Below are 26,809 nucleotides of genomic sequence, written 5' to 3' on the forward strand. Positions count from 1 at the left end.
CAACTCGTCGCATGAGGTGGCCAAAGTATTGGAGTTTCAGCTTTAGCATCAGTCCTTCCAATGAACACCCAGGACTGATCTCCTTTAGAATGGGCTGGTTGGACCTCCTTGCAGTCCAAGGGACTCTCAAGAGTCTTCTCCAGCACCACAGTTCAAAAGCATCAACAAGTGACTATACTAGAAGTCCTTCTGTTGTCCATGGCTCAATCCATACAAAAGGCTTTGCTAATTAGCTTAATAAATGTCAAGTGTGTTTCCACTGGTGTCGTGAGTGGCTTGCTAATATCTTGATGCAGTCACAGGTTCTTATTTGTGAATTCAGTACTAGATTCAAGATAGGTACACTGACTACAAACAAGTCACAGTTCATTAACAAGAAGGTGACAGGATCTGTAGCTTATACTTCTGTGGACAGTACCCAAAATCTGACTGCTAAATGCATTGCTGTTCAGCCATTAGTAGAGAAGTCTGCTTGCCTGTGCTGACCAAAAGGGTGATAGACTTTTGCCCCCAATGTCTGAGGCAGATGCTACTGCTTGCTAATGTTTAATCAGATATTCCGTGTAAGGCAAACTGAATATGAGCTTTGCTTTTGTATTAAGCAAGTAGTGGATCCCATTATCTGCCAAAGAGTCTGAGAGGTAAATGACCAACTGGCTGTCAGTCTGAAAAATAAGTAAAGATGTCTGATACTTTTAAGTTACCCAAATAATATCAGTCAATCACCAATACCTATTTATCAAAGCAAGTTTATTATATTACTTATTCCCGACAGATAATGAGGCTCGTGTGTACAACTAAGAAATTAAGACAATCCAAATAAAAGGCAGGAAAATTAATATGAATTACACAAACAGCTAACTAGAAAGGAGCAGCAGCTGCATTCATTTTACATTAATACTGTGAAGTGATGTAGCACCATTTACCTCAAATATATCCTAAGTACTTTTTAAGGTAATTACTTGGGTCCTTGCTAAAAATGCAGCAATACATTAAAAAATTAGAGCAAGCCTGATGATAATCTTATGTTCAACTAACTTCAAATATAAAATTCCAGAAAAAAATAGGAAATCTGGGAAGGCTCTGACCTTGTACAATTCTTTTAAAAAATCCTAATAGTTACCATTTTGAGACTGGCTTTCTTCTGTTGTTTGCACTATATTCATCACTATTATCATGACTTAAATTCCAAGCTTTGGAAGGTTTAATAGGTAGTTATTTACACACTCATATAATTTTATTAAAAAAATGTTTTAACACTACAGTTCTATTTATTGGTCTGTTCAATCTGAACCACAAACATGGAGGAATAAGAAATTTAAGGCTACCAAATCAAAGGATTATAATCTTTAATTATTATTTTTTTAGAATCTTTATTATTTTTTTAGGATCTTTAATTATTAATTCTGCTTTTTACCATTTCCAATGATTATTCTAAGCTATTCTACTCTGATCATTCCTACGTTGAAATTTGTTGGTTTGACCCTGTTAATGAATTGAAGTGAACATGAAGAAATTTATAAATCCAATCATAAGCCTTTTTCTAAATACTGATAAAGTTTCATCTGAAATATATAAACTTGAGAAAAGTTCAGTATTCCAGAGTCTTTCAATAGCCCACTTTACTAGTTAAAAGACACAGTACATTTTCAGAAATATACCACAGAAAAATATTAAGAAAATTCCAAAGTTTGGGATTATTCAATCCTGTAAAGCTGTGGTCCCTAACTTTTTTTTTTCTTAGTGTCATGAACCATTTTGAGAACTGATGAAAGTATGAACTTCCCCTCAAGTATATGCATATGAACAAAAACTTCTTATATATATTTGCAAGGAACTCCCTACAGTCCATGATCTTGCAAGTTGGGAGTTCCTATTTTGAAGTGGCAGACACCATGGAATATAAGATTAGCCCATTTTGACACTGTTCGTCTTCCCTTTTCTGTGCCTATATAGGACAGTAAGCATTTTAATGTTACCAAATTGCTGTCTTAAGACAAAAACTCTTAAGGTAAACACAGTCTTGTAAAATCCTCTTCCCCTAATTTTACAAGGTTTTAAGCCATGTATCCTGTCTCTCAAATTAGTTAAATCCCTAAGGTTTAAACTAGCAGATAATAGTTTCTTTGATATATATTATTCTTTAGAGCCAGTCACTGAAAAGTAAGATTAAAATTTAACACCGTCATGAAAATCAATGTGTTGTCTACAAACAGAACAGGTTATTTGACTCTGTAAAATATATTTCTAGTTATACTTGAAATAAAACACATCTTAGAATTAAACACATTCACCTAGTGCCTCTGAACATAGCACATCATCACAGACCATTCCCTCTGCCTCTTAACTTACTTGGAACCCCCTCTCCTACCATGGTAACAAAATGCACAGCTGACCCTTGCACGATGCAGGAGGCAGGGATGCTGAACCCCTCATCCCAGCTGAAAACACTTGTACTGCTAACTCTGTCTCAAACACATAGGAACTGATGCATGACTCACCCAAGGGCAGGAAGCTGAAACAGTTTGGATAGAATCAGGACTCAAACCCTAGTTCTTTTGATTCTACATATTGTGATCTCCCCTACTTAAAGATCTGTAAGATAAAAATACAAGTACTATATTTACTGAAAAAATATGTATAGGTGACATACAGGACCCGTGTAGTTCATACATATGGGACCTGTGTAGTTCAAATCTGTGTTGTTCAAGGGTCAACTGTACTGATTGTTCTACCTACTGATTGGGATAGAAAACACTTCATTTCTGACTAAACCCACCATCTCAAAAGCATCTCATCAATTCCCCGAACCAGTCAGCAAACAGGTTGAAGAATGCTGTCTCTGAGGAGTTAAACACTCAGCTATGTCTTGAACCCCATATCGAACAGACACTTAAAACAAGAGATATGACTATGCCATAGTACAAAGGTTAGGCCTGTTACTTTCTTATTAAAGAGAAACTCCACTAGTTACTCCAAAGAACTGGTTTACATAGTAGGTGAAACTTGGATGTATGTATGAAGAATTCTTAAAGCCCTTAAAGAAGTTTTTAATGTTTTGAGTCATATGACAATTATTCAGTCCTTTCATAATCATGCACTTTTGCTCAAATAGAATATTTATAAAACAAAGCTCAAAATACCTGAATAAAGGAAAAGGGTCAGCTAAAAAAACAGCTTTGCCAAGAAAGCTACCATTTGGTCATGGGATTTCATTCTTGTCTTTTCCTATGTAAAAAGTAAATAATGGAACCACCATTGTTTTCTTGCAAAACTTAGAAGTAAACACTAGAATTTCCATTTCAGAGATGTAGGCAGGGATCAGGAACAGGAGGGGAGAAGCAGGATACTGCTCTCTGACAATCAGAATTCAAGTTATTTCAGCTCAATGGTAAAGGGCTTGCAAGAAAAAATGGACTATGACTCCAACGGCTAAATGGCATCCCGTGTGTCCTGTAAACTATACAACTAAGGGTTTCTCCCTGCACTATTCAAATGTACCATTTTGTTTTTCCTACTAGACCTGCTAAATGGTGAGTGCAAGCTGAGGAAGGTAATATATACCAGCATTCCTGGCTGTGTAATCTATACATTTTCATTTTAATTCAAGCATAATCCATATTTAAAAAATTAGACTAAAGAGAGACAGTAAAGGTTTTAAAGTTTTCTCTTTGAAAAGATGGTATCTTACAGTACATACAAAAATACTCTGAAAATACATACGACTTCATTTACAAAACACTGAATCAACATATTACAAGAATTACATGGTTATGGATTTCAATAAATGGAGCATGCATTCATGAAACTTAAAAAATATTAAGAAAAGGACTGAAAAAAGCAGTGTAAAAAAAGACAACTTATATTTAAATAAAAATTACAAAGGTCCTGAGCCAATTAATGGTTGGTAACAATGTCATCAAAAATGCTTTTAGGTCTCAATAAAATCCACTGCTTATTTCTGCATGCCTAGTCCGTGAAGAAACTGAAGTTGTGGGGGTACGTAATGGTCAGGAATTATCATGCCAAGTTAAATTGTACACGTCAAAAATACAAGTTTACCATACTTAAAGTATCTTTATTGTTGATGCCGGATTGAGTTGCTCCTCAGTAAAAAATACCAGTCAACTAACAAGAATGGCATGAGATAGGTTATGTAACAATTTCACCGTTCATATACTGACTTTCAGTATTCTGGTTATATTTTGATTCTTAATAAAGATGCATTTCAAAGGCCTCCACAGGAGGCAAAATATAGAGAATTTATGGTGCCCAACTCTTATGTAATCACTGGACTAATCCTCCCTGGTAACTATGCAACATTTGGACAGAAAGGCACAAAAAAATAAAATTTAAATATTTCATGTGCCAATCTGAGAAAAAATAATTTAAATCAACAGAACAGACAAAAAGTACATGTACACAAATGAGGAAAGCAGAAAAGATACCTCACATTCATTTATCTCAGGTTTCACAAAGTGGCTTCAATGCTAAAGTAAATGTGTTAACATTTGGAAAATTACAAGAATTTTTTTCGTTTTTGTTTTTTCACTTTTTTCAGTTCTATACAATGATTACAACATAAGACTTAAAAAAAAGGGGGGGGGGCGTGGATATTTCAGGACTTGTTTTATGAGTGTCCAAAGAGCCAAGAACTGGTTCCCATAACAGAGAAACAAGCATCGAAAGTTAAGGCAGTAAAACCTCCAAATCAAAGCCATAAGATTGAAGATGACAATTTGACAGCAGGTGATCCTCAGAGAAGTGTATGTAGCAATCAATGAGAGAATGCTACAGCATCTGCAGGCCAAAGTGTGAGAGTTCAAAAAACACTTCAAGGTCGTTAGGCAGATGACTGTAACTTTCACCTTATCTTATGTGTGACAGCTCACTCTAAGAGTGGCTGCATCTATGCCACTAAATGATTGCATATTCACTTTGGTAAGGAGGCACTGCTTTTACCGATTTAGGGTCAGCCGGATGGAATTTTTGATGACACGGATGTTATTTGCTGGAACTGGAGATGATGAATCTGGTAGTTCTTTGCTGGGCAGTCTCTGTTAGAAAGAATTGAAAACAAAGAAGGAAAAACAAATACATATTATAAACGTCCAGTGAGTAAAACAGTAACAAAAGTCTGAGTTTTTTGCCAAGAGCTCTAAGTTCCTATACACTGAAGTATGCGTTGAATACTTTCTCCCAATAGGTACTTCTTGTTTGGGGGACTTAAAAACAGGTGAAAAGCAAAGGGACAGGGAAAGGGCAGAAGTGGGAGGGTTATATGAATAAAAAACAGGGCTGTGTAAAATCAGTCGACACTTCTACACTGAGAAATGCACAAAGAACAAAGTCCTCCTCAGAGTCAGGCAATGGTAAAGAGAAATAGGAAGACTATGGTCACTAAACATGAAATCCTCAGGTGCAAGGTGAGAAATGAGTGTGTGATACAGAGGGAAACTTGATATCGAGTTGTATCCCTCAATTAGTTTCTATACAACATTCATGGAGAATAACCCAACTTGTGAGATAATTAAGTTTTTAGGAAAACTGACTTTGCAGTCAGGTAGGTAACTTTAGTGATGGTACCATTCAGCAACATCTCTATGAAGGCTTTTGAAGACACTAAAGATTATTACATAATGAAGGCAAGTCTATGAAACTGGGAAACAAAGATAGAAACCTAAAATACAGATAGTTGTGTGATGGAAACAGTATGTTAGCTCCAAGTCATTAAGAGAAGACTGCAAGAAGTAATTCTCCTTTCATGTTACCTCGACTAAACAATTATATCATATGGGCATCCATTAAAAATGAAAAATTTCAGACATGCATAAAAGAATAGAAAGGACGATGAAGATGCCACAATGAAGACTCAGACATTATTAAAATTTTGCTGTAGTTATTTGGGTTATACCCCTTGCCCTTTATACTTGAAATCTTTTAAAGTAAAACTCAGACATTTCATTTCACACTTTAATATCCACCTCAAACTTTTTCTTCCATTACCATACATTATATAATTATACACCTCTATTTTTTGTAACTCGCTCTTATGTTAAACTGTACAAATTCCACAACTAATAGAAAGTATGAGGACATTTTCTATTTTGCTTTAGAATTGCCAATACCTGGGGGATCTGGCAGGGTGACAGTTGACTATGATGAGAAACACGAGCACCTGAATTATTAGTTAAAATGTTAAAATTTAGGGGCTATTTAGCTCATGTTTCAAAGATACTTACTCTATACACCAGTATATTTGGTTCCTCCAAAATATTAGTAAAGTATGGTCCCCAACTATCAAGCCTGATTTTCATCAGTAAGCAGTGGGGTACAACAAAAGACAATCAAGTGTTGGTAGGAATTACTGTGCTGAGCATGAAACTGCTTCTTTAAAAATAAAAACAAAAGTTGAACATACTTTGAATAAATCATGACATCTTGAACAACTCCCTCTTTTCTAGACTTTTGAGATACATTTAGGCTCATATACTCTGCTATTTCCATCCCCAACTTCCAACTACACTGCTGATATGGACGACACGGACAAAATCTTATCAGCTCTTTCCTTCATCTAGTGCTAGGCTCTTCTTAATGAGCTTTTTGTACCTGTAGATTACCTATGAACTCGTACCTGTGTATTTTACTTACAAATTAGGCTGTTACCTTTTTGCGCGATGTATCAATAGTTGGAATAGGCATACATTCTCCTCCAATGGCATCCTAAAAACAGAATTACATACAAGTGAAAACTTTCCTATATGCAAATATTTATTTCTACATGATATAAGCCATAACTAAAACTTAAGAGATAAATCTGATCTACTTTTGAATGCAGTACTTTTCCTGATACATGGCTCTTTAAGTATTTTTAAGCATACTATTAATAAACTTACCACTGATTTTCTTTTTCTGTCTTCAGCAGCACGTGATTCCTTAAACGCTGATTCAAGTCGAATAAACTAAAATATAAACATTAAAATGAGGTGCTATTATTACCTATTACATAGGTACTATTTATTTATAGGTGCTACTTATTACCTATAAAACCATAGAAGTCTATATAAATTGAGAAACTAATAAGTGACCAGGCTAATGTCAAAACTATTACAAACAGGTTTGGTGAGCAAAGAGGATTTAAATCAGACTGAATTTAATTGACACCCTTAAGTTCTACAGTTTGATCTACTGAGATGATAATAAAATACTTATACCACCACCTACTGGAGGCAGAGGCAGATCACCATTACAACTCAATAAATATTTAGTTACCAATAATGACTTTTACATAAACCAAGGAGAAACTCAAGACTAATCATTCAAATTTTTAGACACATTATTAATTTGAATTCAGAATGAACAATTAGTATTATCCTATTAGGGTTTAGGTAAATATTCTTTTTAAACGGTCAAATCTTAATGGAATACTAAGGTAACTATGAAGGACTGTGAGCTGCTTTAGCACTATTTTAAGTTTACTTTGAAAAAAAAGTTGACTACGGAATGACCACTGACTCTGTAATTATACCTTTTCTATGTCTTTCAACCTCTTAGAGGACCCATCTACAGACGGGGAGTGGGGTCTTTTAGGCGTAACATTCTTAGTTACATTTGACATCCCATTTAGATGTGGCTGCCCCTGGACAGGGTTGTGAGGTGTGACTCTAGGAATGACATTTCGTCCTACTACCGTAGGAATGGTACACACAGCTGGGGGTGATACAGCTTTTAATGCAGAGTCGACTTCTGAAAAGGAAAAAAAAGTAATTAAGAAATAATTAAAAGAAATAATTTAGTAATTAAATACAGATGTAATAGAATTGTAACTAAGAAAAGTGTAGATACCTACTTGCACCAATGACAGGAATAGATAGCCCTTGAGCTGGCGGGACACTCAGTGGCTTTTCCACAATTAGAGCAGCAGGCTCAGCATTATTCCTATAAAAAGTGTTAAATTATCATTATTAAATTATTTAAATAGTATGTATTTATTACTTTAACTAAATGTTTAAATTACTTCTTTCAAGTACTCCTACTTTAACATTTCACCAAAGGAAGAAAAAACAGTGGGGAAAGGAAGAGGACCCAGTGAGAATTAACAGGAAAAATTAAAGAGAAAACCTGGACATTTCTGTTTACTCACCTATTAATATTCCCATATATTCATAAACCTAGACCACATCCCACAGGATTGCCACAAACTGTCATATAATTCTAAATAAGATAAGAAAGTGACTGCTGCCGCTGCTACTGCTAAGTCACTTCATTCGTGTCTGACTCTGTGTGACCCCATAGATGGAACCCACCAGGTTCCCCTGTCCCTGGGATTCTCCAGGCAAGAACAGTGGAGTGGGTTGCCATTTCCTTCTCCAATGCATGAAAGTGAAAAGTGAAAGTGAAGTTGCTCAGTCGTCTCCGACTCTTAGCGACCCCATGGACTGCAGCCCACCAGGCTCCTCTGCCCATGGGATTTTCCAGGCAAGAGTACTGGAGTGGGTTGCCACTGCCTTCTCCAAAGAAACTGACTGCTGCTGCTGCTGCTAAGTCACTTCAGTCGTGTCCGACTCTGTGTGACCCCATAGATGGAAGCCCACCAGGCTCCCGTGTCCCTGGATTCTCCAGGCAAGAACACTGGAGTGGGTTGCCATTTCCTTCTCCAATGTGTGAAAGTGAAAAGTGAAAGTGAAGTCGCTCAGTCGTGTCTGACCCACAGCGACCCCATGGACTGCAGCCTACTATGCTCCTCCATCCATGGGATTTTCTAGGCAAGAGTACTGGAGTGGCTTGCCATTGCCTTCTCCGAAGAAACTGACTAGTAACTCACAAAATAATTTTTTTTTTAATAGGTAAAAGATATTTAGCAAAAGTACAGAAGTTTATATTATCCTCAAATAAACTGAAGACTGAAAGGAAAATTTTGAAATGCAGACCTCTCTGTCTCCCCTGAAGGAGGAATATCAGGCTTGGAAGGCTTGTTTGCAGACACTGGGGAATTAAAAGGTGTTTCATTATCAGTGTCTCTGGAGCTGTCCAAACAATTGCTATCCAGAGATGATCTTTTGGATTGAGGTCCACTTGAACTTCGAGTGACATCAGATAGACTTTGCTGAAACAGGGGAAAAGCTTTTAGGATTTCAAAAAGTAAATGAGAAAAATGGTTTCAATTCTGAAGTACATATAAAACAAAAGGTATTTTGTGATTAATGAAGGTTAAGATTTCAGTCCTAGATTTAATTGCATGTACTTTCCCAAACCTTCTCAATAGGTTTGGGTGCTGTAAAAATGCAAATTTGGGCCCAGGATCATGTGTGGGTTCAGACTGGAGAGGTGAGTACAAACTCACCTTTTTCTTCTTCTGAAGAATTTCTGCAGGAAGGTAGTGATGAAGTTGTTTTTTTTTAACATGAGTTGCTTCAATTTTCATTCCCTCCTTTAGCATGTTTATATTGTTTGCCTGTCTGTACACTGTAACAAAAGTCAGTATGTTAAAATAGGAAACTCCTTTCTAAAGAAAGCGTGCTATTTTCTTTTTCTAAAATACGTACCTTCAATATCTCCACATCACTACACAAAACATTCTTACAGAACAAATACTTCCAAAACATTTTCACATCACAATCCTTTTCAAGTACTGACTAGTTTCCTCATGTCCAACTTCTAAGACTTTCCCATAATCAAATCTCACTAACAAAATTAATGTATGGAAAAAACTTTTCCTAAATCTTATTTTCTGCTATTTTCCCTAAGGGAAATCTCTTCTCATTACTACCTGCCCAAATCTGAGCTAATCCTAATACCATATATAAAAGATGCAACTTAAGCTCTCCTCCTCCATGAAGCTTCTTTTACTATACAAGTCATAGACTGTAAGACATGAGAAACCATCTAGAAGTACATCCTTATCATGTAAGTAGGTAAACAAGACAGCCTTTAATGCCCTGCCAATACTGAAATACACATAGCCCCAGATCCCACTCTAGTGCTGCTTCTCACTCCTTGTAAGAAAGTCAGTTTTATTAACTATTATATAAATTATTTAGTGTGTGTTAATTGTGAATACTCATATGATAAGCTAACTGAAGAGAGGGGTGGGAGGTTTCTTCTGCACAGTATCTACTGTGAAATGTAAATTATATAATCTCTTGGGGCCTCAATATCTCTATCTGGAGAACATTTTATAAATCTGTAATAAACAGAGCTTCTCAACCCCTTCCTTTTGGAAAAAATGAGTCCAAATTAGAATGGAAAAATTTATATCTATGTTTTCATTCCAGATTGCTTATAACAGAACCCTTAGGATTGCATGTTCAACCTGCAGACTTCTGGCTCCACTCCCAGAGCCTGTGATTCAGTAGTTGTAAGGTGATGCAGAGAAACCTGCATTTTCATGAAATATGAGTGATAGTTCAAAAGAAAAACTCAGATGAGCTAACCAAGAATAGTATAAATGTAGTTTCCACATTATTAAGACAACCCCACATTTATATTAAGATATTAAGATATATATTAAGATATTATATTAATATATTAAGATATTCCAAAGATGGTCTTAGAAGATGTGAAAAAGATTCTTTTCACTGATTCTGAAACATATTCAGCAAGCCTGTATCGACTGATATTTATTTCATGTAAAATAAAAGTCAAAAAACAAGTAATCTTTATGACTTTGTATAAACACTGGCTGTACACACTAAAAATCATCTTAGCTTCCTTAGTCTTCTTTTTGTTTTAAAAGTTAATATATTAACATGGTACAAAACTCAAACAGTTCATGAGTATACAGTGAAGTTGCCTCTGTCAGACACACCCAGTTAGTTCCCTGACCTAAAAGCAATTCTGCCAGTTTCTTTTATTAAAAACTATATATCCTTCCAGAGATAGTCTATGATTTTTAAGCAAAAATGCATGCATTTCTTTACTGATTTATATAAATGATACTATATCATACCTGCTGGTCTGCACCTCCCTCCTCCCCCAAGAGGTCTTATAGGTTGTTTCATCATGCCTTTACTTAATCTTAAGGGCAGCGTATAGTTTCATAATAAAGATGTTTCATGTTCATTTAACCAATTGTGGAACTTTATAAAAATATAGCCAGCCAGATTCTGGACAGAAGATACTACATTACAGCCAAGGTTGAGTGCCACAGCTCTATGATGACAAAGTCTTACCTGTATCAGTAAATGACTGTATATCGTATGTCAAGTCTATATTAACACTTTCTGCATTTTCTACTCTCCGAAAAATTATTCCAAGGAACCACATTGATACGTAATTGTTGCTATAAAATAAAATTTAAGAATTTCCATTAATTTTTAATAGTTTTACAGATGTTATTTGATAATTAAAACTTGGTCTCCATGGAAGCACAAATACAAATTTCAATGGTTTGGCCAAATTCTTAAAAAACACTGTTAAGTTATCCTGTGTTATTATAAAGCAGATTAAATGCTTTGAAAATAACCAACTAAATATATGTACTTAAGGATGCTCCAAATATTGACCGTGATGGAACTTTTTGTTGAGGTCTGTGGGCTTCCAACAGAGCATGTACTTGGTTGTCTTTTTTTTGGCCTCATCGTGTGGCTTGTGAGATTTTAGTTCCCTGACCAGGGATTGAACCTGGGCCCTGGGCAGTGAGAGTCAGAGTTCTAATCACTGAGCAACCACGGAATTCCCAACATGTACTTAGTTTTAATGCATGATCACTTATGCTCAAGAATATGATTTATCATCCTCCATCAGTGCCTGTTACATAGCAATAACTGCTATGTAACATGGCAATCTTATAACTGATCTTAAATATACATATGTCAGGTAACATTATTTAAGAAAAAAAGTATTAAAAAATAATTAACTTACTCTTTATGATGTTCCTTATTTCCTGGGAATGATTGGGGATTTACATGGGCAAGAGTAATAAATTCATTCCGTTCCAAGTTTCCCACAAGTACACGTATTTTAGATTCTACTAACCCAACCCTAAAATAAAAACACAGAAAAGAATTTTGAATGTTAAATGTGGAAGCTATATCCAAGTAAACCAAATAGCATATTAGCTATGATGATTCAGTTGCTAAGTCATATCTTACTCTGTGACTCCATGGACTGCAGCACACTAGGCTTCCCTGTCCTTCACTATCTACCAGAGTTTGAGCAAACTCATGTCCACTGAGTCAGTATGCCATCTAACCATCTCATCCTCTGTCATCCCCTTCTCCTCTTGCCTTCAATCGTTCCCAGAATCTGGGTCTTTTCCAATGAGTCAGCTCTTCGCATCAGGTGGCCAAAGTATTGGAGTTTCAGCTTCAATCCTTCCAACAAATATTCAGGATTGATTTCCTTTAGGATTGACTGCTTTGATCTCCCTGCTATCCAAGGGATTCTCAAGAGTCATCTCCAGCACCACGGTTTGAAAGCATCAATTCTTTGGTGCTCAGCCTTCTTTATGGTCCAACTCTCACATCCGTACACGACCACTGGAAAAACCACAGCCTTGACTATTATAGGCCTTTGCCAACAAAGTGACGTTTCTACTTTTTAATATGCTGTCTAGGTTTGTCACAGCTTTTCTTCCAAGGAGCAACAGTATTTTAATTTCATGGCTGCAGTCACCATCAGCAGTGATTTTGGAGCCCAAGAAAATATAGTCTATCACTGTTTCCATTGTTTCCCCATCTATTTGCCATGAAGTGATGGGACCGGATGCCATGATCTTCATTTTTTTTTTTTTTAAATGGTACAAAGCACAATGCCATAAACATTAACAGTTAAAATATCACCACATGAAAAAAATACTATAGAATACACAGTTGCAAAAAGCTACATTAAGTTATTTTACAACTGCTTCAAGCTGCAAAAAGAAAAAAAAACCCAATACTTTACCTAAGTTATCCCTCTCTCAAAATAATGCCATTTATATTGTAAACCACGAACTCCCCATCAAAAGACAGGAACTGCTTTTGTTAATTCATATATATATATATATATATGACTATCACTTTGCTATACACCTGAAACAAACACAACACTATAAATAAAATATAGTACAATATAAAATAAAAATAAGTAACGGATCTTTGGGGCTTTACACTGAGTAAGAGTTCCTATGATCTTCATTTTTTCAATGGTGAGTTTTCAGCCAGATTTTCACTCTCCTCTTTCACTTTCATCAAGAGGCTCTTTAGTTTCTCTTCGCTTTCTGACATTAGGGTGGTATCATCTACATATCTGAGGTTGTTGATATTTCTTACAGCAATCTTGATTCCAGCTTGTGATTCATCCAGGCAAGCACTTATGATGTATTTTGCATGTAAATTAAATAAGCAGGATGACAATATACAGCCTTGACATACTCTTTCCCAATTTTGAACCAGTCTGTTGTTCCATGTGCATTACTGTTGCTTCTTGACCTGCATACAGGTTTCTCAGGAGGCAGGTAAGGTGGTCTGGTATTCCCATCTCTTTCAGAATTTTCCACAGTTTGCTGTGATCCACACAACAGTCAAAGGCTTTAGCGTGGTCAATGAAGCAGAAGTAGTCACTCTTGTGGAATTCCCTTACTTTTTCTATGATCCAAATGATTTTTGGCAATTGGATCACTGGTTCCTCTGCATTTTCTAAATCTAGCTTTACATGTTCATTAGAAAAATTCAGTCCAGTGTATTAAGAGACTGTTTAGAATGCCATTCAAGTAAATGAAAAGTTACTTAGTGAAGTCTGTTTCCTCCCCTTTCTTTTTCAAGAAGGACCGATATATTTAACGCACTCTTGATCTAAAATACTGCCTTTCAGGGCCACAAAACAGTCATGACTGGAGCACATGTGTATATATGTGTCTGTATAGACATTATGGTTATATATCAGAATCATTCAAATGCCTCACAATTTTGCTTAAATCTGACTCTGGGAAGTGACAAAAAGCAAAAGTCCGTGCATAAATCCTTATCTCATGTCACTTTCAATTCTGAAACATTAATTTGATGGTATTTCTTAAACACTGATACTCCGTGGTCAAGTACAACAGTCAATATAATATTTAATAATTGAAAAGTAAGAAAGTGTTTTCCGTTCCGTTCCGTTCAGTCACTCAGTCGTGTCCGACTCTTTGCGACCCCGTGAACTGTAGCCTACCAGGCTTCTCCGTCCATGGGATTCTCCAGGCAAGAATACTGGAGTGGGTTACCATTTCCTTCTCCAGGGGATCTTCCCGACCCAGGGATCGAACCCGGGTCTCCCGCATCGGAGGCAGACGCTTTAACCTCTGAGCCACCAGGGAAGCCCAAGAAAGTGTTTTAGAAATGATAAAGCATCATATAAATATGTTATCATTACACAGTAGGCAGAGAACTTGAAATGCCTTACCACTCTAGATGATTTTCTTCTGTTGATGCACTGGCAGTCAATACTATATAATGTCTGTGAAGAATTTTCAGCAACAATTGGGGGCGGGGGGAAAGCCAGAAATTATTGTTAGAGTCTGACTTTCGATCATTACTTTTTCTTTCTCCCTCCCAATGAACAAAAAAGCTAACACAGGCACACATTTATGAAAATTGAAACATGCTCTGATTTTCACAAAATTAATTCTAGACCCTCTAATTAAAATCAATTCACTAACACCAAAACCCCACAAATACTGGGTTGATACTACTACAGTATAGACTTTCTTATCACCTAGGGTTTCTGCTAACCTATTCTCTCTACCTCACTCCAACTACTCAAGTGACAACTGTCACCTATTATGTATTAACTTTGTAAGTTTAATATTCTTCTTCCTTACACACACACATAAACACACAAATGCAAAATTTCAAATACCTATACTTTTGGAAAAAATTTGGTGGTTCAAGTAGTTTGGACCAATCTGATTTCCCCTGAAGAATTTCATCTGTGACTGCAAGACCTAAAGAGAGAAAGAAACACAGATTCTGAAAACCAAGCATCATAGCTCCTGTATTACCCTTCCCTCAAAGCTCTAACCCCACCAAATCCCTAAATTTAAAAAAAAAGTATAAATTTATTATGTTCTTTCTCAGAACACAAACGTCAATTTCAACCAGACTGGAGTGGCTCCATTTTTGGCCTTTTAATATTATCACATACTTTGCAAAAACCAATTACTGAAAAACTTTGAAATAATTTTTAGAAATAATAGGCATAACTGCAATAGAATAAAATTGTTGTCAACCAAATCTTGTGGGAATATGTATAGGGCAACAGGGCTAACAGGTTTACCTTGTTTAAATTCTTCTACCATTACTGTTCGAGTTGATGTGGACACATTATACGTAGAATTCTGTTGTGGGTAGGCAGGGGTGATTATGGGCATGAGATGATACCTATCTGATGGATTTACCTGTGAAATTAGAAGCAGAATAATTGATCTATTCTCCTATTTCAGTTGTCCTCACTTCATTTCCCCAAAAGTCTGAAGAATATGAAATATATTTTAATACTACATTTCCTCAACTCTAAGAAAAACATTTCCCCTCCCCAACTACATTTATTTCTGAAGTCAGATGTGTATGACAGTCAAACTTAAAAAAAAACTGCAAAATTTTATTTTTCCCTTGAAAAGCTGTAAAGATGGTACACTTTATAAACAATGGTCTTTTAGAACCGAGGAAATATAATAGTAAGCGCAAAGAGGATTATCTGGTCCAATGGTCCTCTATCCTCTCTCCATACCTTCCCCTTGGTTACTCAGGAATGAGTACTCTAAAAGCAAATTAAAATGCAAGGTGAGAGTTCTGCTATCGTGGGACCACGAATCTGCTTTAAACTGCACTGCAAAGTACATGTTTTATATATGTCAGTATTTTATTATTAGTAACTAATTACTTGTAAGACAGCTTTAAACAATAGATTATGATATCCTGGTTGATACAACCACTTATCAAGTCTTATACAGGTGATTTTTAATGCCATTGGAGCAGCACTGGAGACACAAATCATCTGCACCAAAAAACACAGTAGAGGGAAGGAAAGGACTATAGTTTACACAGAAGGAAGATGAATAGGAACCAGGGGAATTATCCTGAACTAGATTTCACTTTACAGAAGTGTCCTTTTCCGAGAAAGCTTTAATAAGTTACATACCCGAGGATCCCAAACTGGCAAATTCAAATTGCTTTCTTCCGGTTGCTTCAGCAGCACAGGATTTGGCCATTCCCTAACGTGAAACAGGAAAATAAACTCATGTAAGACCTCACTTGAGGAACCACATGAAATGTTAAAAGTTGCTTATTTTAAAGCAGTGATCTCTGAAAGGGCAAATACTGCTTTGCCCATTAACTTTAACTAATTTAAACCTGAATTTTTTCTTTCCTTTTCATTTGCTTTCATGGACTTAACTCTGATAATTTAGTACCAGCAACAGCCAACATTTACTGAGAATACTCCTAATAAATACATGAAGCAGCTATTTATCTCTGTTTTACAGATGAGGAGATTTTAACCTATATAGAGCTAGTAACTGGCAGAGCAAAGACCACTCTCACTAGCTAAAGGCCCACATTTACAGACCCCCTAGAAGAAAGCACCATCTGGTATCCCATCATTTCCTCAAATTTGATGTTTAAAATTTAACTTTTTAAAAAAGAAATGTAAGACAACAGAAAAAGTGTAAGCATAATTCTTAATTTCCAAATAAGTATACACATAGGCAGAAGTTAGTAAGCAGAGAAAATACGTATATGACTACTTACCACTTGGAAAAAACTAAGAAGAACTTATGAACTAAAGTAGAAGCCGCTGCATTTGGATATAATTGGCAAGTTCTTGCAACCAGCATTGCCCAGGAGACACCACCAAGGAATCCCAGCATGTTGGAATAAATACCACGTCCTAGAAAATTAATATAGTTGTTAATTATTGTTAGGACCTACTATCCATGACATTCATGTATAAGGAACGGCTTAAAGTTTAACTGCTCTCCTAAGATTTGCTTGGAACTCTTTTCCATTACAGAAACATTAAAATCAACATGCAGACCTTCATGACAGGCTCATTGTTAGTTAACACTAAGTCACTCATCTTATCTCCTACTTTGCCCTCCAACACAGAGTGCTGTAAGGTAAAAACAAAATGTTAAAACTATCACTGTAGGTTCCTCCTTTAAAGAATTTACTGCACACCTATTATATACTAGACTGCTGACGATGGCGATAAAGATGATTAAGACAGTTCGGCCTACAGAGAACTCGAAGATGAGTAAGGATTTTACTCTTCAAGTTCTAACTCATTCTAACTCCCTGGCTGAAACCTAAGAAGTAGAGTCAGGGGCTTTTAGTCTTCACCGATGGAAGAAAAAAAGAGTCACTCATCTGAGCACCAGAAGCACCACATCTGAAAAAGAAACAGCCCCTCCAAAACTCACTGTACCTAGGTCCCCTACAGTAGTTTCCTATCTGTCTACCACGAGCAACTGAAAATTATAATTTTATAACTCAAGGTAAAATTAAAGACTTTGGAGACTTACGTTTTGCCCATAGTTTAACTGCTCTAAGGGTGAGTCTGAAAGTTTCTTTATTTGGCACTAAATGCAAAATTTCATCAGTAACTCTACATCCTAAAAAACATAAAGCATTCATTTTTCATTATGCAACAAATTCCAGTTAATTCAGACAGCCTTTTAACGTCAACTCTCAAATGCTAAAAATAGCAAAGATAATAAAATATGAAGTTTAATTTCTCCATATACTTTAAACTTAGCCCTTATGTAACAGAAATCACTTTGATTATAAAGAATTAAACAGCACATGGGTAACGCAATCTAATATTAAAATAAGAGATGAATCTGAAATATATTTTTATTTTTTCCCACATCTGGCTTTACTGTTAATCAAATGCCTCTAAGTTAGAAAACTATTATTGCTTTAATGCAAACCTTATCCACAAATACTGTAATTTATTGCTGCTCTCTGGAAATATAGCAAAACACAATGATTACGTTAAAGAAGCTATTATAAACCAGTAGTTCTCAAGATGTGGTCAGTGGACGCTGGGGACTCTATTAGGTCAAATCTACTTTTGTAATATTAATGCGTTCTTTGTTTCACTATGTTAAATTTGTACTCATGGTTCAAAACCAGTGTTGGATAAAACTGCTGGCTTCTAAGCAGTGAATCAAAGCTGTACCAACAAAGTGTACTAGTAGACGATATTATCTTCACCACAAGTTTGCAGTTAGAAAACAGGAGAGGAACTTGTGTGATGTCTGAACATGTTCAAGGTAAGCTAACTATATTCTTTTTTTTCAGGGAACATCAGTTTTAGTAGGAAGAGTGACTGACAGACAACGTGGTTATTCATTTTTGGGTATTTAGCAGACGTTTCATAAAAAAATGAAAAAAATGAGCCACTCACTTTTAGAAAACCAAATGATCAAATTTATTGCAATAAAACGAGCTTTTAAGTAAAAATCAGAATTTTGGACAACTAGTATTTGTTACTATGAGCTTGACAGCTTTCCAAGACCTAGGCTTTTCTGATGAGATTGGTGGTGATAGTGATTAATGTGATTTTTTAAAAATTATTTTATAGTAAAATGTGTGTTAATATTTAGAAGATCCAAATAACTTTGTGAGCCGGTATTTTCCACATACCTAAGGCATGATAAGACAGAATCATGCATGGGTAAAAGATTCATTCAAAGAATCAGACACACCAATAGATTTTAATGTAACAGTGTACAAAAGTTAACTGATAACATTTGAGGTTCTATATTCTAATCAACACATAAAAAAGATCACTTTTAATTCAGCAGAAAAAGGAACAAATTACTGACGTATGCTACAAACATGGATAAACCTCAAAAACATTATGCAAAGTGAAGAAGCCAGACACAAAAGACCACGTATTATATGATCCCATTCATATGAAATATCCAGAAAAGGCAAATCTACAGAGATAGAAGTGGTTGCCAGAGACTGGAGGTTGAAAAGGGGAATAATTGCAAGGGTATGAGGGATCATTCAAGAATGATAAAAAAATGTTCTAAAATTCTACTGTAGTATACAACTGTGAATATACTAAGACTACTAAATTATATACCTAAAAAGATGGATTTTATAGTGTGTAATTATACCTGAATAATGCTGTTAAAAAGAAAAAAAAACTGTCACTGGTCAAGTTTTGGTGTAGCATTAAATATCCACAATTATGTGAAAGGCTATTAAAATACTCCCTTTTCCAAATACATATCTTTAAGAAGTCAGATTTTCTCCCTATGCTTCAATCAAAGTAAAATTTTATGATACTGACAGTAAAAGCATATATGAAAAAATATTAGTCACAAAAATGCCAAAAAACCTGCCATTCTCACACAAAAATATATCTATATTCACTTATAAATGATTTATTATAGCTATTTTTAAACAGACTAATAAGTAAATACCTTAAAAATTTCTCAAGTTTTTATTTCTAATATGATATTGATAAATATAATTCATGTAAATGAAGATCTTGGGGGGTCCTTATAAAATGTTGAGTGTAAAGGGGTCCTGACACCAATAAGCCTGAGAACCACTGCTATAAACATTTCAAATTTATGTTTTACAATGGTTAAATGTGATCCGATTACTTGTATAAAGAAAATTACATCATATTAAACTAAGGCTAATTCTTATAATAGTTTTGCAAAAAGATTTCTATTTGTCTGTTTTCAAGCAGGTTTCTGAAATTTCTTTTTAGAAGCTTACCATTTAGGCTGCGAATACACCTTATATCAAGGCTTCTCAGTCGAGAGTCATCTCTTAGATCTAAATTTTCTGAAATGGTCTGTATTGCCAATCTTGCAAAGACTAAATCAATCTTTGGAAAAATGAAAAAGAAAAGAGAGAAATATTACTTTTTCTCCTAGTCCATTCTCCCTGACTTTCCCATCTCAAAAATGTAAAAAGTTCTAATTACTTATTTGGTAAGTTCTACCAAAATTTCCAAATGCCTATACAGGCAACACTATATAGGAAAATCACTGCAAAGTTTTGGGAGAACAGGTTTCAAATGAAGGGAAAGCATTTTAATTTTGCCAAGCATTTTAAAAAAAAATCAAAACCATATGAGTGACATTTCTAGATAAAGATGGCAGATTCAACACATTTACATTCATTCCCTCTTGAAAGCCCACTAAAATACTGGCAAAATTTTGTTTTGTTGTGTTCTGGTGTTATTGTTTTTAAAGGCATAAACCACTAGGTCAAAGAATACAGTAGGAGACAACAGCAAAAACTCTGAAAGCTGGAAAGCATATGGACAAATGTAACAGACTGGGCAGATCTAAGGAAGCAGAGATAAACTGTATCTAGGAAATAAGGACAAGAAGCTGTAAATAAACTCATAAACAAACAGGAACACTTAAGAGGATAAAAAAGTATTCTTAGAAAATAAAGTATGATGGCAGAAATGAAAAACAAGAGAAAAGTTTAAAAAATGAGACAAGCCCAAAAAGCAGAACAAAATATGAAGACACAGTTATAAGTAGGAAGGAAGAAGTTTAAAAAAAAAAAAAAGGCAGTCCTGGGGGTGCAAAAATGTTAGGAGTTCCAGGAGGACAGAAAACAAAGGCAGGAAACACAACAGAATTCAATACAATTTCCAAGAGCTGAAGGATAGGTATTTCCAAATTGAAGGAACTGAGTGCCTTAGCACATTTGTTTGAAAAGATACATAGCAAAACAAAGTGTGTTACCATGAATTTTACAATGATGAAGACCAGGGGGAAAAAAAGAAAACCAAACAGTGGCCAAAAAGACAAAACAGGTCACATACAAAGGATGAGGAATCAAATTGGTTTCACATTACTCAATAGAGTATGGGAACTAGATGACAATGAAGCAAACAAGGTCTTCAAAATCCTAAGAAAAATTATTTCCCACCTAGAACTCTATACTTAGCCAACACATCAATTTGGTGTGAGAACAGAATAAAGACATTTTTAAACATGCAAGATCTCAAAAATATGTGCTCTTTTTAGGGAAGCTGGTAGATGAGTGCCTCTAAAAAGAGAGCAAGTCAAGAGAAAAGAAAACTAGAGAAGCAAAAGGAAATCCCAGCATCAGTGAAGACAGAAGTCAGAATGACAGCTGTGTATCACTCATGGAGACCAATCAAGAATAGATCTGAATAGATGAGAAGAATCAGTGAGATATTTTCCCAAGATATTAATGACAGAACACCTGAGAAATCCAAATCTATCTAATGGAGATTTAGACAACCAGGAGAGACTGAGTTTGAATTAATAAAAGTGTAATAATCAAGGAAACAAAACACAATAACTTCTGAGAAAACAAGTCACATATCAAAGAATGGTAACCTAGTACATTGTGTGCTTAGTTTTGAACAGTTTTTATAAGATCATCATAACAAAAACAATGAATACTGCTCTAACTAAAACTATAATATATAATTATTTTAGGAGAATATGGGAATGAGATGGATGTGTATAAAAATAATGGGGGCAGGGATGGAGGTTGGTTCATCTTCCACGGTGAGGAAGGATTCACCATGACTAGACTATTTGATTTCTTAAAATATGGGCCTATGTAAATATGATTTTTAAAAAATACAAAACAGCACCAAAAAAACACCCCATAAAGGTTAAATAGTTCAACTGTAAAGTCAGAAAAATAGGTAACACTTACTTCAATTCCATCAAATTCAAATTTTATAACAGGCACAAAGGCATCTTCTACAGCCTGCAAAAGAAAAAAACAATTACAACAAATAATGTGTAATCTTTTCTCTGTCCTTCCCAAATGCCAATAATGTGAATACTTTCCCCCCAATTTCTAATTCAGTAGAAAATATGAAAATTTTCTTGGTTTCTCATTCTAGGTAAGCAAGTACTTCTACTTTGTGACTGTGTTATCTAAGATATACAAAATATCCATCAGAGTAGTTATCTAAGTTATTATCCTTCTAAAAATACTCATCAGAAACTAGCAGGGAAAAATGCTATCATTTGGGTATTTACTATTTGTTGGAACTTAAACTGAAAACTGATTATTTACCAAGAGCACTAGTGTAAAAAATTAAAGTATCAGATCTCATGACTAATTTAGCAAAAAAAATCTATACAGTTTGGATTTAGTAGGAATGTTTCTCTGAGCCCTCCTAATCCCTTCATCTAATGAATTCTTAACCTCCTCCTCCATTTTCAGAAACCCAAATAACAAGGTCCTCTAGCTTCACCTTATCCAAGCACTTGAAACTACATTAAAACCGTTTGTTGGACTTGCCTGGTGGTCTAATGGTTAAGAATCTGCCTGTCAATGCAGGGGACACACATTCGACCCCTGGTTGGAAAAGATTCCACATGCTTTGGAGCAACAAAGCCTGTGCCCCACAACTACTGGGCCTAGAGCCTGTGCTTTGCAACAAGATAAGCCACTGCAGAGAGAAGCCGAGGAATGCAATAAGGAGTAGCCCCTCAAGTCGCCACAACTGAGAAAGCCCATGAGCAGCAATGAAAACCCAGCACAGCAAAAATAAATAAATATAAGAACTGTTTGTTTAGTTCCCCCAATCCCTCCATCCCATAAACTATGTTTTGTTCACTCTTGTTTTTGTGGGACTAAGGCCATACTGGATTAATCAGTGGTGCTGAAATTTTATTTGCTGAATGAATAGCTAGATATACACACATAAAGAGTTACTAATAGAACCTTACACACAATAACAGCCACAATTTGATAGGCATCAACCATTTACTAGATATTACAGTAACTGATTTATGTAAATTATTTCATCAATCTTCCAAAAAACTTTACAAGAAAGTTATTACTAGATTGTCATTTTATAGCTAAGGAAACTGAGACTCATAATAGGTAACTTGACCAAAATCCACTATTTAATATGTGGTAGATTTTAGACTCAATCAAGGTCTGTATAACTAAAAAGCTCATGTTTTTATATATAATGGGATATTACTCAATCTTCAAAAGGAACAAATCTGAGTCAGCTGAACTAAGGTGGATGAACCTAGAGCCTGTTATACAGAGTGAAGTCAGTCAGAAAAAATATCTTATGTTAACTCAAATATGGAACCTAGAAAAATGGTACTGGTGAACCTATTTGCAGGGCAGACATAGAGAACAGACTTGTGGTGGACGCAGAGTGGGGAAAAGGTGGAGGACAAACTGAGCCACTAACACTGACGTATATACACTGCCATGAGGGAAACACAGCTAGTGGGAAGCTGCTGAAGCTCCCTGAAACACAGGGAGTTCAGAAGTCTGGTGCGCTGTGACAACCCAGAGGAATGGGATGGGGATGGGGAGGGAGGGAGGTTGAAGAGGGAGAGGATATATATCTATACTTATAGCTGATTCATGTTGTTGTATGACAGAAACCAATACAACATTTTAAGCAATTATCCTCCAATTTTAAAAAAAGCCCATGTTTTAAATCACCATCCATTATTTTAAGACATAGAAACTTCTTAAATATATCAATCATCACAAGCCCTAGCTTTTGCTGTTATTTGTTAACAAATTCAAAATTTAAATAACAGACGATACTTACTCTTAAGTTTCTAATGCCATCTTGATGTTTCAATTTTTCAAAAAAAGACTGAAAAAAATCAGATCTTTCCACATGTCTTGGGGCTACACAAAGTGCATCAATGTCAGCTCCTGCAAATCAAAGTATTATTAAGAAGAGTATATTGAGTATGTATTACATTTTTGTAAACAAAAACGTATGTACAGAAGAAACTATGTAAGATGAGTATAGGAAAATGTTAACACTGATTAACTCTGAGTGATGAGATAATGGCAATTTTTCCCCCCTGTATTTTCTAATTATAAACAATAAATAAATTTGTTATTCAAAGTTCTTACCAGTAAAACAGAAAAGGAATTACCTTTGGTGTGTACTCCAAGTCTATAGGAGCCAAAAGTAAAAATTTTTCCACCAACAGTAGCCACAACAGAAGGTGGAAGATTCTAAAATAAAATAAAAAAATATAAAAGGCATTCAATTATTCCAATTATTTAGCATTAAAACTGCCTAAGTGCTCTAATAAACACTGGAGAGGATGTGAAGAAAAGGTAATCCTTACAGACTATTTATGGGAATGTATCAATATATTGGTACAACCACTGTAGAAAACAACTGGAAGGCTCGTTAAAAAAACTAAAAATAGAACTACCATATGATCCAGCAATTCTGAAAGAGATGAGAATACCAAACCACCTGACCTGCCTCTTGAGAAACCTGTATGCAGGTCAGGAAGCAATAGTTAGAACTGGACATGGAACAACAGACTCGTTCCAAATAGGAAAAGGAGTACGTCAAGGCTGTATATTGTCACCCTGCTTATTTAACTTATATGCAGAGTACATCATAAGAAACGCTGGGGTGGAAGAAGCACAAGCTGGAATCAAGATTGCTGGGAGAAATATCAACCACCTCAGATATGCAGATGACACCACCCTTATGGCAGAAAGTGAAGAGGAACTAAAGAGCCTCTTGATGAAAGTGAAAGAGGAGAGTGAAAAAGTTGGCCTAAAGCTCAACATTCAGAAAACGAAGATCATGGCATCTGGTCCCATCACTTCATGCGAAATAGATGGAGAAACTGTGGAAACAGTGTCAGACTTTATTTTTCTGGGCGCCAAAATCACTGCAGATGCTGATTGCAGCCATGAAATTAAAAGACACTTACTCCTTGGAAGCAAAGTTGTGACCAACCTAGACAGCATATTAAAAAGCAGAGACATTACTTTGCCAACCAAGGTCCGTCTAGTCAAGGCTATGGTTTTTCCAGTGGTCATATATGGATGTGAGAGTTGGACTGTGAAGAAAGCTGAGCACTGAAGAATTGATGCTTTTGAATTGTGGTTTGGAGAAGACTCTTGAGAGTCCCTTGGACTACAAGGAGATCCAACCAGTCCATTCTAAAGGAGATCAGTCTTGGGTGTTCATTGGAAGGACTGACGCTAAAGCTGAAACTCCAATACTCTGGCCACCTCATGCAAAGAGTTGACTCATTGGAAAAGACTCTGATGCTGGGAGGGATTGGGGGCAGGAGGAGAAGGGGACAACAGAGAATGAGATGGCTGGATGGCATAACCGACTCTGTGGACATGAGTTTGAGTGAACTCTGGGAGTTGGTGATGGACAGGGAGGCCTGGCGTGCTGTGATTCATGGGGTTGCAAAGAGTCAGACACAACTGAATGACTGAACTGAATTGAATGATCCAGCAATTAGTGGATCACACTCCTGGGAATATACTGGAAGAAAATAAAAACATTAATTCAAAAAGATACGTACCCTCATGTTGGGTACATATCTAAATTGTAACATATATAAATTGGGAAAGGAGTATGTCAAGGCTGTATATTGTCATCTGCTAATTTAGCTCCTATGCAGAATATATCATAAGTGCGGGGCTGGATGAATCACAGCCGGAATCAAGATTGCTGTGAGAAATATCAACAGCCTCAGATATGCAGATGATACCACCCTAATGGCAGAAAGTGAAGAGGAACTATAGAGCCTCTTCATGGAAGTGAAAGAGGAGAGTGAAAATGCTGGCTTAAACCTCAACATTCAAAAAATGAAGATTATGGCATCTGGTCCCATCACTTCATGGCAAATAGATGGGGAAACAATGGAAAGTGATAGACTGTATTTTCGTGGGCTCCAAAATCACTGCAGATGGTGACTGCAGCCATGAGATTAAAAGACGCTTGCTCCTTGGAAGAAAAGCTATGACAAACATAGACAGCACATTAAAAAGTAAAATCGTCACTTTGCTGACAAAGGTCTGTATAGTCAAGGCTGTGGTTTTTCCAGTGGTCATGTATGGATGTGAGAGTGGGACTATAAAGAAAGCTGAGCGCTGAAGAATTGATGCTTTTGAACTGTGTTGTTGGAGAAGACTCTTGAGACTCCCTTGGATTGCAAGGAGATCCAACCAGGAAATCCTAAAGGAAATCAGTCCTGAATATTCACTGGAAGGACTGATGCTGAAGCTGAAACTCCAATACTTTGGCCACCTGATGCAAAGAACTGACTCACTGGAAAAGACCCTGATGCTAGCAAAGACTGAAGGCGGGAGGAGAAGGGGACAGCAGAGGATGAGATGGTTGGATGGTATCACTGACTCGACGGACTGAGTTTGAGCAAGCTCCGGGAGCTGGTGATCGACAGGGCAGCATGGCATACTACAGCCCATGGGGTCGCAGAGTCGAATAAGACAGAGCGACTGAACTACTACCCTCATGATCATAGCAGCATTATTTACAGTAGCCAAGACATGGAAGCAACCTAAATGGCCAACAACAGAAGAATGGATAAAGATGTAATGTGTGTATATGTGTATAATGGAATACTCCTCAGCCATAAAAAATAAAATTTTTTGCCATTTGCAACAACATGGATGGATTTCAAGGGTATAATGCTTATGTAAGTCAGACAGAGAAAGATAAATATTGTATTATTACTTACAAGTGAATATAACAGCAAGAAACAGACTTGCAGATACAGAGAACTAATAGTGGTTACCAGTGGGGATAGGGGCACAAGAGCGGTAGAGGATTAAGAGGTACAAACTACCATGTATAAAATAAAGTACAATGACATACTGTACAGCACAGGGAACACAGCCATATTTTAAAATAATTTTAAGTGGAGCATACCTTTAAAAATTGCAAACCACTATGTTGTACACCTAACACTGTTAATAAACTATACCTCAATTTTTTAAAAAACCTGCCTAAATGCTACTAATACATACTACAATTGTCAAATTAGTGAGCTGAGATTTATAGAGTTTTTTTGATTGTAGCTTGAAGTAAT

The 26,809-nt window shown here is 35.9% G+C and overlaps 1 protein-coding gene across 2 annotated transcripts in view; it reads right to left on the reverse strand.

Moving 5' to 3' along the window:
* Window positions 1–553: 553 nt before the first annotated feature.
* PAPOLG (poly(A) polymerase gamma) overlaps window positions 554–26,809 on the reverse strand; it is a 34,344-nt gene continuing 8,088 nt past the window's right edge. Inside the window, exons 4-22 of one of the 2 annotated variants that reach the window (XM_055399910.2) lie at window positions 23,867–23,948; window positions 23,527–23,636; window positions 21,645–21,698; window positions 19,704–19,815; window positions 17,483–17,572; window positions 16,710–16,848; window positions 16,102–16,174; window positions 15,238–15,358; window positions 14,821–14,905; window positions 14,365–14,418; window positions 11,863–11,982; window positions 11,172–11,281; window positions 9,344–9,465; window positions 8,931–9,106; window positions 7,850–7,938; window positions 7,529–7,746; window positions 6,897–6,962; window positions 6,667–6,723; window positions 554–5,057 (exon numbers count right to left, since the gene is read on the reverse strand). In XM_055399910.2, coding sequence (XP_055255885.1) covers window positions 4,959–5,057; window positions 6,667–6,723; window positions 6,897–6,962; window positions 7,529–7,746; window positions 7,850–7,938; window positions 8,931–9,106; window positions 9,344–9,465; window positions 11,172–11,281; window positions 11,863–11,982; window positions 14,365–14,418; window positions 14,821–14,905; window positions 15,238–15,358; window positions 16,102–16,174; window positions 16,710–16,848; window positions 17,483–17,572; window positions 19,704–19,815; window positions 21,645–21,698; window positions 23,527–23,636; window positions 23,867–23,948 — 1,977 coding nt within the window. In that variant the 3' untranslated portion in view covers window positions 554–4,958. The remainder of the gene's footprint in view (window positions 5,058–6,666; window positions 6,724–6,896; window positions 6,963–7,528; window positions 7,747–7,849; window positions 7,939–8,930; window positions 9,107–9,343; window positions 9,466–11,171; window positions 11,282–11,862; window positions 11,983–14,364; window positions 14,419–14,820; window positions 14,906–15,237; window positions 15,359–16,101; window positions 16,175–16,709; window positions 16,849–17,482; window positions 17,573–19,703; window positions 19,816–21,644; window positions 21,699–23,526; window positions 23,637–23,866; window positions 23,949–26,809) is intronic. The other variant, XM_088841413.1, reaches the window with a different exon arrangement.

Source organism: Moschus berezovskii, chromosome 11 (assembly GCF_049115385.1).
Source record: "Moschus berezovskii isolate FMDL1 chromosome 11, NW_MosBer_1.0, whole genome shotgun sequence".
Lineage (NCBI taxonomy): Eukaryota > Metazoa > Chordata > Mammalia > Artiodactyla > Moschidae > Moschus > Moschus berezovskii.